Source organism: Aquarana catesbeiana, linkage group LG04 (assembly GCF_042186555.1).
Source record: "Aquarana catesbeiana isolate 2022-GZ linkage group LG04, ASM4218655v1, whole genome shotgun sequence".
NCBI lineage: Eukaryota > Metazoa > Chordata > Amphibia > Anura > Ranidae > Aquarana > Aquarana catesbeiana.
Window position 1 is genome coordinate 634,683,737 of NC_133327.1, and position 12,378 is coordinate 634,696,114.

The 12,378-nt window shown below is 42.8% G+C and overlaps 1 protein-coding gene across 1 annotated transcript in view; it reads left to right on the forward strand.

Annotated features, from left to right (window-relative positions):
- USH2A (usherin) overlaps nucleotides 1-12,378 on the forward strand; it is a 1,400,924-nt gene that overhangs the window by 196,413 nt on the left and 1,192,133 nt on the right. Inside the window, exon 11 of the mRNA XM_073628975.1 lies at nucleotides 7,624-7,754. Coding sequence (XP_073485076.1) covers nucleotides 7,624-7,754 — 131 coding nt within the window. The remainder of the gene's footprint in view (nucleotides 1-7,623; nucleotides 7,755-12,378) is intronic.

The following is a 12,378-nucleotide window of genomic DNA, read 5'->3' on the forward strand; positions in this document are numbered from 1 at the left end:
TATGCCTGCTCGCTCACACTTTTTGCCTGTTCGCATGTTCTCATGCAAACTGAACCTGGGGGGGAGGGGGGATGTTCAGCCCATCTCTATTGGTGCAGTGCCAGTAATTTTGAATGGTACTCCAACGCACCTTAACGTGTATGCAGCTACTACAACCTTAAGCCTGGGTTCACACAAGTGCGAATTAGATACGAGTTTCCAATTCGCATGACAGGAGAGTGTGACCCGCTCTCTATGGAGCTGGTTCACATACAGTGGGGACGGAAAGTATTCAGACCCCCTTAAATTTTTCACTCTTTGTTATATTGCAGCCATTTGCTAAAATCATTTAGGTTATTTTTTTTCCTCATTAATGTAAACACAGCACCCCGTATTGACAGAAAAACACAGAATTGTTGACATTTTAGAAAAAGATTGTCTGCAACCACGTGCATATAAGGGACGCCCCTTTGGATTTTAAAGGCAGAGAAAGAGTATGGAGAGTGTGTAACCATAAAAGGCACCGGCAGTGCCAACTTTATTAGTATACAAAAAAATAGATAAAAAATGTCTGAAAAAGACGAGACAAACATATACAAAAGGTAATCAATCTCTTTACAGAAAATTGTATCTGAGACATGTAGAGCATAAATAGAACATGAATGAAATCACCCAGTGCCAGCGAACCCAAACCATCCACCCACACAGGGTGAGTGTGGTGAGGGTAGGTGGCTAATGCATATATCCCGACATGTTTCGGAGAAGATCGTAGTCAAACTTGTATACTCCTTCTTCAGGGGAATTGTTTATACATACAGATGGGTGAAAGAGAATGGTTTCTTGTCTCTAAAATGTAAATATGAACATCAATAAGTAACATAGCAGAAAAAGGGACCAAAGGAATGGTCTACTTTGTAGCTATTGTTGTATAACAAAAAATCATCAATCATAGTACTTACATAGTGAAGCTCATGTCATAAATAAGAAACAAGCAGATAAGGAAATCAACATGCTGGTTGTGAGGGTCCTAGGGTGACAGGGAGAGCGCCTGCGACAACATGCGGAACCGCAAGGGCACCTTCACAAGGTACGCCTAATCCACCCTGTAGCAAACAATGTCAGCATTTTGGGGAAATGTTGCACAAGAGGAGAGGCCAAAAAAGTATATTTTTTGCTTTATAAATAAGTGAGGACAGGCCCTGTGAGGCGCCGAGTCCATAAAAGGTATGGTTCTTACCTGGGTATTAAAAGTGGATCAGGGACAACTGCTGCTGACAGTCCGGTGTCTGCCACTGTATTGACATAAGACATCCGGATCTGAGCAGAAAGGTGGCCTATATATAGGAGCCAAAGGGTAATTATGGCAGAGTTGCTTAAAAAGATGCAGCTGTGTGGTGACACAGCTGAGGATAATTGGATCGGGGGTGTGTAAGAGAGGGCCAATCCAAGGCAGACCGAAAGACAGCCCCGGCCATCTCGCTGACACGCACGGCAGGCGGGGACATGCCTAAAGGGGCGTACCCCAGGCACAAGGGCGCGCGGCGCAGCCGCGCCCACAAGTGGCGCGATGGCGTCACGCGTCAGCGTGCGACTGGCAGGAAGGCCTTGCCGGTCGTCATGGAGATGACGCGAGGGCATGTAAACGCTCCACCCCGCACAGCCAGCACAAGACGGGAAGGGAAAACCATCACTGTCCTCGGCTGCAACAGGGGGAGCCCACCCGCCGGGTGTCAGCGCACAAGTGGCACCACAGGAACCACAGACGCCAGACCCTGCCATCTAGTGGATGAATGAAAAAAGACAACCAGCATATTAAACATAAATTGTTGACATTTTTGCAGATTTATTAGAAAAGAGAAACTGAAATATCACATGGTCCTAAGTATTCAGACCCTTTGCTGTGACACTCATATATTTAACTCAGGTGCTGTCCATTTCTTCTGATCATCCTTGAGATGGTTCTACACCTTCATTTGAGTCCAGCTGTGTTTGATTATACTGATTGGACTTGATTAGGAAAGCCACATACCTGTCTATATAAGACCTTACAGCTCACAGTGCATGTCAGAGCAAATGAGAATCATGAGGTCAAAGGAACTGCCTGAAGAGTTCAGAGACGGAATTGTGACAAGGCACAGATCTGGCCAAGGTTACAAAAACATTTCTGCTGCACTTAAGGTTCCTAAGAGCACAGTGGCCTCCATAATCCTTAAATGGAAGACGTTTGGGATGACCAGAACCCTTCCTAGAGCTGGTCGTCCGGCCAAACTGAGCTATCGGGGGAGAAGAGCCTTGGTGAGAGAGGTAAAGAAGAACCCAAAGATCACTGTGTCTGCACTCCAGACATGCCGTCGGGAGATGGGAGAAAGTTGTATAAGGTCAACCATCACTGCAGCCCTCCACCAGTCGGGGCTTTATGTCAGAGTGGCCCGACAGAAGCCTCTTCTCAGTGAAAGACACATGAAAGCCTGCATGGAGTTTGCTAAAAAAACACCTGAAAGAGTCCAAGATGGTGAGAAATAAGATTCTCTGGTCTGATGAGACCAAGATAGAACTTTTTCGCCTTAATTCTAAGCGTTATGTGTGGAGAAAACCAGGCACTGCTCATCACCTGTCCAATACAGTCCCAATAGTGAAGCATGGTGGTGGCAGTATCATACTGTGGGGGTGTTTTTCAGCTGCAGGGACAGGACGACTGGTTGCAATCGAGGGAAAGATGAATGCGTCCAAATACAGGAATATCCTGGATGAAAACCTTCTCCAGAGTGCTCAGGACCTCAGACTGGGCAAAAGGTTTACCTTCCAACAAGACAATGACCCTAAGCACACAGCTAAAATAACGAAGGAGTGGCTTCACAACAACTCTGTGACTGTTCTTGAATGGCCCAGCCAGAGCCCTGACTTAAACCCAATTGAGCATCTCTGGAGAGACCTAAAAATGGCTGTCCACCAACGTTTACCATCCAACCTGACAGAACTGGAGAGGATCTGCAAGGAGGAATGAAAGAGTATCCCCAAATCCAGGTGTGAAAAACTTGTTGCATCTTTCCCAAAAAGACTCATGGCTGTATTAGATCAAAAGGGTGCTTCTACTAAATACTGAGCAAAGAGTCTGAATACTTAGGACCATGTGATATTTCAGTTTCACTTTTTTAATAAATCTGCCAAAATGTCAACAATTCTGGGTTTTTCTGTCAATATGGGGTGCTGTGTGTACATTAATGAGGAAAAAAATGAACTTAAATGATTTTAGCAAATGGCTGCAATATAACAAAGAGTGAAAAATTTAAGGGGGTCTGAATACTTTCCGTCCCCACTGTATCTCCGTGGCCGCTGCGCAGCGGCTTGCACAGGAGTCCTGTGTGTCTTTGGTTCCATTTCAGGGCCGAATTCAGGCAAAAATTCAGCCCCGATTCATCCCTGAAACGGAGAATAGGGACACGCTGGAACCCTGCTGCGAGCCGCATACGGCATCAGTGTGAACTCAGCCTAAATGTTGTAGTAGCATTAAGAATTTCATAAGAATATTTTCTATCATTGCATAATTGTTAATGTTCTTGCACACAATTACTCTATAGTGCGGATGAACTGAACTGCCCATGGTATGGTTCAAGCAGGATTCGGTAAACTTCGGTAAAAAGATGTTTAGATGCTGAACCCAAATCAATGGGAGCCAAACATGTCAAATAAAAATGCAAGTTTTCTGGACTAATAGGCAAGAGGGTGTCAAAAAAAGAAGACCCCATAGCTCTGCTATGTATGTTGGGGGACCTTTGGAAGGGTCTATGAACTGTTTTTTTATTTTTCTCTTTTTAAAAGTCACTTGCACAAAATACAGCTAGAATGAAAAAACTAATTGCGTAGAGACCCTCAAAAATGAATACCAGACCTGTTGAATCTCATATGGATTTTAAGGGGCTACATCATGCAAAGAAAATGTGTGGGGTCTCCCAGAAAATGCACACCAGACACCTAATTGAAGCATGTTGTCTGATGGGACAGGGAAGGGGGGGGCAAGTGCGACCCCCCTTACTCCTGAACTATACCAGGTCACATACCCACAACATGGGGGGTGCCCCCCCTAGCAAAGAGCCTTGACCCCGTGTTGATGAGCCTGTGGTCACGGGGCCTGTGGATGGGGAGTGGTAGATAGCCCCTACTCATTCACAAAAGATATCACTGAGAATGAAAGACACCCAAATATTTGACAAGTCCCTTATTAAGGAAAAAAAACCCAAAAATCCTTGTTATGAATTAATCGATACCTGTTCCCCACCAACTCACTGATAAAAACCTTAATGACCTGGCACACACAAACCAAACTATCATGATAGCTCCTCTGTGATTCCCAGCCATGTAAGTGAATGGACCAGCTGAAGTCAGTGATAGGTAAGGACATGATGGGTGTGAGCACCCAGCAATCGCTTTTTCCTTAGTAACCATTGACAGCTGAAAGCTGTCATGTTCATCCTTGCCAAATGCTCTAAATGTTTGTCATTTGAATGAATGTCCAGCTAGCCAGTGTTCTGTCAACTTACAACAAAAAATACACTAGAAATGTGACTTTATAGGTGCCTAACCACATACATGAAATAATATACACCGCTGTTAAAATTATGCAAATTTAAAAGTAGTATTAGTGCTGTGCATGGCCTATTTATAGATCTACAATGTGTTGACATTAAAAAACACATGTTTCACAGTATAACATTGGCTTTCCCACTTCACTCTTATGCCCCGTACACACGGTCGGATTTTCCAATGGAAAATGTGTGATAGGACCTTGTTGTCGGAAATTCCGACCATGTGTAGGCTCCATCACACATTTTCCATCGGAATTTCCGACACACAAGGTTGAGAGCTTGCTATAAAATTTTCCGACAACAAAATCCGTTGTCGGAATTTTTCGATCGTGTGTACACAAATCCGACGCACAAAGTGCCACGCATGCTCAGAATAAATAAAGAGATGAAAGCTATTGGCTACTGCCCCGTTTATAGTCCTGACTTACGTGTCTTACGTCACCGCGTTCAGAATGATCGGATTTTCCGACAACTTTGTGTGACCGTGTGTATGCAAGGCAAGTTTGAGCCAACATCCGTCGGAAAAAATCCTAGGATTTTGTTGTCGGAATGTCCGATCATTGTCTGACCGTGTGTACGGGGCATAAGAATATATACATCCTTTGTTGTAGTCATATCAGATGACTTCAAGGTACTAGATGACAGTAGCAGTGGGGATCTCAACAGTTATGTCACAATTTGCTTTGTAGGTTCCAAATATCCCACTTCCTCAGACTCTGTGAAACATGGAGAGATCTCAGGGAGTGTCCCTTCAACGTAAAAGAAATTATACCATTCCATTGCCCCTCAATAGATATTGCATGAACCTTAGAGAGGACAGTGGTTATATAGCTGCTTGTCACAACCTTTCACCATCCAATAAATGTTGTAATCTACAGTATGTGTTTTCCCGGTAAGGCAGGGGAAGAAATGTTCCTGCACTATATAGTTATAGGTGTCCAAACTTACGTTCAGACTAAACACTGAGCTTATCTTTACTCTGTAACTCTGATTAATACTTCTTTAAACTGGCTTTTTGTTGCAGAACTACAAACCTTGAATTTCTGTCTTATAAGGTTTTAGCTGAGAAGGAACTCTTGGGTTTACAGTCTCAAGAAGACATCATTTGGCATACAGTGTTAACATAGGAGTGGCTTTGGCTGCATTAGAAGCTTTAAAGGCAACACATATACATTACTAAGAAAGTGAAGCCAATGCTGCTTACTGCACACGTAAAGCAAGGTGGATAAATGACTAGCGATACTAATGACTCCTCCCCTATATCTGACGTCAGCTCTTCTAGACTGGGGATGTCACAGTTTCATTCACTACAACAGCCTTCCTAATGGGGCCCACCTCCAGCCCCCAACTACCTGAGCTGCTATGGCTATAGTTATACCGCTGGGTCTAGTGCTGCCATGTGGCGGGGTAGTATACAGTCCTGAGCCCTGTGTAAGCTCTGACTAGAACTTGCTATGAGTTTACTGCCTTCACTTCTGGCAGCTGAATGGAACAATGAAAGAAAAGTAAAAATACTTATTGGTATTGCTGCTGGTAACCCCTGTCTTTGTTCTCTTGCAGAACTACCTAAAAATCAACATTTAGCATTCAACACCTTTGGGTGTGTGGGATATTTCCTTCACCTGCTGCCTGCTATGGTTCTAACCACAGGCCACCATCTAACTACTGTGTTCCTACATATCTGTAGTGGTGGATCTAACAAATCTAAAATCTAACAAATTCTGATGTGTCAGATGCTGCAGTGCAGCTCTGAAAAAGATCAAGATTACTCATGATCGGATTTAATGGCAGCAGGACTGGTATTATTACTCTGAACATGGAAGGTTCTCTTTACTACTTTACAACTTTAATGGTATCCTTGTCTTAGTCTGTAGGGTTCAACATTGAATTGGCCCACCCTTTGCAGCTATATCAGCTTTAACTCTTCTGGGAAGGCTGTCCACAAGGTTTAGGAGTGTGTCTATGGGAATATTTTACCATTTTTCCAGAAGCGCATATGTGAGGTCAGGCACTGATGTTGGACAAGAAGGCCTGACTTGCAGTCTCCGCTTTAATTCAACCCAAAGGCGTTCTATCGGGTTGAGGTCTTGACTCTGTGCAGGCCAGTCAAGTTCCTCCATCCCACCTTTTGGTTTCTTTCCATGTGGCACTCCTAGGCCAATCAGCAAGCACAGTAATTCACATGTCCACAATTACAGGGTATTTTCTTCATTCCTGGTGGCTAAACAGAGAGTTGGTGGAGCAAAGGAAAGATAAGTATGTGCTGCTGGGGAGGGGGTAAGAAGTAAAGCAAACCTGTTGCTTTGCCTTACAAAGAGAAAGCACAGGTTTGCTGTAAGCATGTCTTAAGCCCCGTACACACAATCAGAAAATCTTACAAAAAATACCGCATTCGAATCAATCGTACGGTAATCTGGTTGTTAGTACAGTACACAGCTTTAGTTCGAATTATCCGAAGAGACAAACATGAAAAGTTTTCTCGCACGATACCAGATCGTACGATTATAATTTTACCAGTAAAGTTTTCGTCCTAAAATACAATGCAGTACATCACTTCCCAATTTTTTATTAGTATGAGAATTTTCGTACTTTAGTAACCTCTTAATTTTCTATATGGAGACTAGCATGCAAACAAAAAAGAAATAGGCGATCATTCGTCTGATAATCTTATTGTGTGTACCAGGCTTTAGTTTCAACAATGCTATGACCATTTTGAAGCCTATTTTTGATTATTTCAGCCAAGAAAAACAAACAGCACAAATCTGTTTCAACTGAAAAGTTTTGGATTCTGAGATTGGCCCTATGCTGCATGTCTTTATAGAGACACAACTTTGGGTTATAGAGCAGATGGAAGTTAAATGAGGTAAAACATTGTTTGAAACAGGTTCATAGTTTCATATGCTGCGGATCACTACATTGGCGGGTAGAGCCGAAAAGTGCATTAAAACGGACATTGTGAAAAATCTGAATTCTCCCCCCAGGAGCAAAGACTTTAAATCTGAGTCTCACAGATCATTTTCATAAATTTGAAGATTAAGCTTGTGACCCCTATCTCTTGCAGGAAGAAACTGTGAAGTCTGCAAGGATGACTTTTTCCAGCAATTTGATGCCGACCCCACTGCCACTGACGTTTGCCAGCCTTGCAACTGTAACGAGGAAGGCACTGTTAACAAAAGTCAGGACTGTGAAAAGGTAATGATGGCAAATGATTGGGAGAAATTTGACCTTGGAGGTTCTGTCGTTTCAAAACTCCAGTAGGTACTTACCTGTACAGTAATGTGGGGACACATGAAAACATTCTCAGTAGATTAAAGTGGCGCAGTCACTATGTGGCAACATTTGAACAAGAGACAGCTTTTAAATATGAAGCTCTGTACTTATTTTTCCAGTGGGCAGTGACTCAAGTTTTTCCTCTCTTGAAGAGCTTTAAGCACTTTCAGGCATGTTCTCGCTGGGCATTGTGGTTCTTCCCATTGACCTCTATGTCTCATTTTACAGAATAAAGGCTTGTTCACACAAGCTTTGGTCTTTAGATCGCTTTTCAGGGCACATTTGATAGGTGGTGGAGAGACCTTGTTTTGCCTCCTCATTGGTTGCTTTAACCTCTTGATCGCCACACTAGTCGCCACAACCAAGTGCATGGCACTCGCTTGCAGGGCACATTCAGAGTGGCCCAATTCACTTGAATGAACTCGCAGTTGGCGGGCACTAGGTCGCAACAGAGGGTATAATTTCATGCTTTGCTTCGAGGCCATGGCATATGTAAACCCCAGCTGCTGCCTCTGCAGATAAAGTGGGGTAGCAGTTTGGAGATCATAAAATTGTGGCTCAACTGCTCCCAATCTCAAGTATGAATGAGTCCTAATGCCGTGTACACACGACCGGACTTTACGGCATACTTGGTCCGGCGGACCGGAGTCCGTCGGACAATTCGATCGTGTGTGGGCTCCAACTGACTTTTTTTCCCCAAAAGTTTGACGGACCTAGAAATTAAACATGTTTCAAATCTTTCCAACGGACCTGAGTCCGGTCGAAAAGTCTGCTCGTCTGTATGCTAGTCCGACGGACAAAAACCGACGCTAGGGCAACTATTGGCTACTGGCTATGAACTTCCTTGTTTTAGTCCGGTCATACGTCATCACTTACGAATCCGTCGGACTTTGGTTGATCGCGTGTAGGCAAGTCCGTTCATTCGGAAAGTCCATCGTAAAGTCCGTCGAAAAGTCCGCAGGACAAAGTCTGCCGTAAAGTCCGCTCGTGTGTACGCGGCATTAGTCTTATTAAAAAGTCTCATTAAAGTCTCATTAAAATTATGTTACAAACCTGCAGGATCACTGCAAGGGTTAGTATTTTATTAACTGGTACTACTTTTTCATTGATTAGCAAATGTTCACTTTTAAGGATTAAAAAAAAAATGTAAAGTGAACTTTGCTTTGCCTGCCCAGTGTAAAATGTAACTGCCCTCTCCCCAGCAGTACATTCTTACCTTTTCTTGTGCAGCTCTTTATTTGCCCCCCTACATGCAAAATAATGGAGGGTGAAGTGACCCAATTCAATTGAAAATCTTACTGTGAGAATAAGGAGGCAGCCAGTCATTGCTAAATTCCCCTTCATGCCCGACTTTCAAGTGAATCCAGTGGCTTTAATACTTTTTGAAAAGAAGGAGTAGAGCACCAAATGATCAGCTCAAAAGTCCATATAACTTTATTCTTGACAATGTAGTGACAACCAGCAGCTAGTAGCCAATGCATTTTGGTGGTAGCCGCAACACCGCTACATAGCCACTGAGCCAATGCACAACTACAGAGCTCTTTACATTTGCTTGTTTTCAGATCAAATACCCCTTCCAGGAGATTTTGCCACAGTCCATTTAGGAACGCTAGCAATTTCAATCAAGTGATTCTTTGGTCCCGAAAATGCACTGGCTACTGGATTTCTACTGGTCGCTACACTGTCAAGAATATAGATACAGCATTTGAACTTTTGCGCTGATCATTTAGTGCTCTAATCCTTTTGCTCACTCAAACTTCTCAAGCTGGGAGGTTTACATTCAGTGGTATTATTCTTTCACTTTGTGTTCTCTGAGCGGCAAGGTCAATTTGGCGAGAACTACCATCAACCTATATATACTGTATGTAGAAACCAAATTTTGTGTCCAGCTGCTCAATTTTATTTAAATACTTTCTTAAGAACTGACCTAGAACAATCCTTTACATTCTGAGTTCCGACTTTAGTACTTGTTCCAGGTCAGCGACGCAGAATATACGAAAGTCAAATGGAGCCAGGCAAATGGTATTCATAGAAGGTCAACTATACAAGCCTCCATAATTCACTAAATACAGGTTCCTTTAAAGTAGATACAAACCCAGTCATTAAACTTTCATATAACCTTTAACATATTAAAATCTGTTTCAATGTACAGCTTTCATTAAAATAATATTTGGTGATCCTACCATGAAGGTCTTGATACTTTATGTTATGGTGGGTGACAACTGTCTCCCAAATGTCACATGCACACCTGGTAAAGACTACACATGTTCAGACACATATTGCACAGGTGTGTTCCACCATCAATGCCAGTCTAGAGCAATGATGAGCGACTGATGGCGGAGCAGGTGCATGCAGACAGGAAGTGAGTAAGAAAAGCTGTAAAATGGAATGAGAAAAAAATGTAAGCTGCCTTCCCTCACAGCCCCCCCAATGCTCACCTGAGCCCCCTCAATCCAGTGATGTGAATGGGAGCCTCAGCTCTCTCCTCATTGGCTGAGACACAGCAGCAGGAGGAGCCGCTGGCTCCCACTACTGTGTATCACAGCCAGTGAGCCAATGAGGAGAGAGCAGGGGCAGGGGTGAGCTGCGGCTCTATATGTCTGACCTATCATCATGCACCTGTGCCCCCTATAGCAAAGAGCTTGCTATAGGGGGCACTGGTCAAGGGGGAGGAGACAGGAGTGCAGGGGACCAGAGGAGAGGAGGATAGGGGCTGCTTTGTGCATAACCATTACACAGAGCAGGTAACTATGACATGTTTTTTTTTTTTTAAACCAAAAAAATGTACCTTTAAATATAATACTCTAATATCACTTTAAAATATAAAAAAAATTACAGAGCTATAATTTAGTAATCACATTTTAAATACAATTTTATCAAGCGAAAATAAAAATAGAAAAGATATGAAATTATATACTATCTGAGTGCTGCACCGAGTGACGCCAAAAACACTGTGGCAACAGAGGGCAAGGACAATGATTAAGGAATATTAAGAGAGAGATTAATAGGTCAGGACTGAAAGAGCTGAAATGAATTAGGTCTTACAGAGAGAAGCCATTGAGCGGAATTTTCAAGAGCTGACCTGAAAAAGATGGAAATGTGAAAGGTAGAAGGATTTTACCCATGAAAATTAATTAGCGTGTTTAAAGTGATTTTTTTTTTATAAAGTTATGTGGTAAAACGGTGAATTGCACACTTTTCTTGCATAATGTACAACTGCCAGCCAGAGAATATTTTAAAAACGGATTTGGTGTATAAACCGTAGTTTAAAGAGGATTTCCAGGAACAAAAAAAGAACCACTGAAGACTAATAAACGGCTGGAGTGTTAAAGCGGAGCTGTATCTGAGCACCACAAACTAATAACGCTATTCAACTAATTGATAGCCCCTTAATGACAGAGGGTAAAATGCATCCTAATGCCTGAAAACAATTTTGCAACATTGATATGTGTTAGTAAAACTGTGCATATCATTGAAACGACTTTGTGTATCCAGGTGGATTATACCTCTTTTTTTTTTTTTCAGATAAATTGAGCTTTCATTTGGTGGTAAATGATAATGGGTATCTCCTGATTTTTTTTTATTATCAAGGGAAAACTGGCCCAAAAAATTTAAAAATATATTTTTTAATTTAAGCGGTTTATTTTTTGCTATTAGCATAACCTACCGCCAAAATATTTTCCGTGCTCCTGACAATCACTGTCATACCACACATGTGTATGTTATATATGTTGTTTGTACCTGTAGTAGGACCAAGAAGCAATGGTGCACATTTTGGTTTCTTTAACTATTTTTTTTCTTTTTTTTTAATTAAAGGGGATGTAAGGCTTTGTGTTTTTTCACTTTAGTGCATCCTATGCATTAAGGTGAAAAAACACCTTGCACTCTCCAGGCCCCCCAAGCCCCTGTTTTCCTTACCTGAGCCCCGAATCTCCGTGGGTGCGATCCCGCATTGCTTTCCCCCAGCTCCTGTGGGCTCTTCATTGGATGATTGATAGCAGCGCAGCCATTGGCTCCTGCTGCTGTCAATCAAATCAATGACGCGGCGCACCGGGGGGCGGGGCCGAGTGATATGGCCGCCAAGTGTATCACACGGGAGCGTGCCCTCAAGCTAACCCCCTTGGGAGGGCACTTCCCCGAGGGGGGTTAGCTCTTGCGGGGAGGAGCCGAGACAGCCGCCGAGAGATCCGAGAGAGAAGAGGAGGATCGGGGCCACTCTGTGCAAAACGAGGTAAGGAGGTAAGTATGACATGTTTGTTATTTAAAAAAAAAAACAAACCTATACAACCCCTTTTTAGTCTTTTTTTTTTTTTTTTTTTTTACACACACACATTTTTGTTTGTTTACATTTTTCTCCTCTAGCAAAAAAAATGGAATAGTGGTAGCTAAGCCTCTGTGCACACTAGAACAGGGTGCAGGAAACCTGCAATCTGTGCACGTTTTCTGCATCTCATTCAGAACACACTGTAGTTGTGATCTGCAGCTAGTGTCAATGTTAAGTTTAACGACACCCCGAAAGGCAGGTCGCAAACACAGTTTGCCTGCA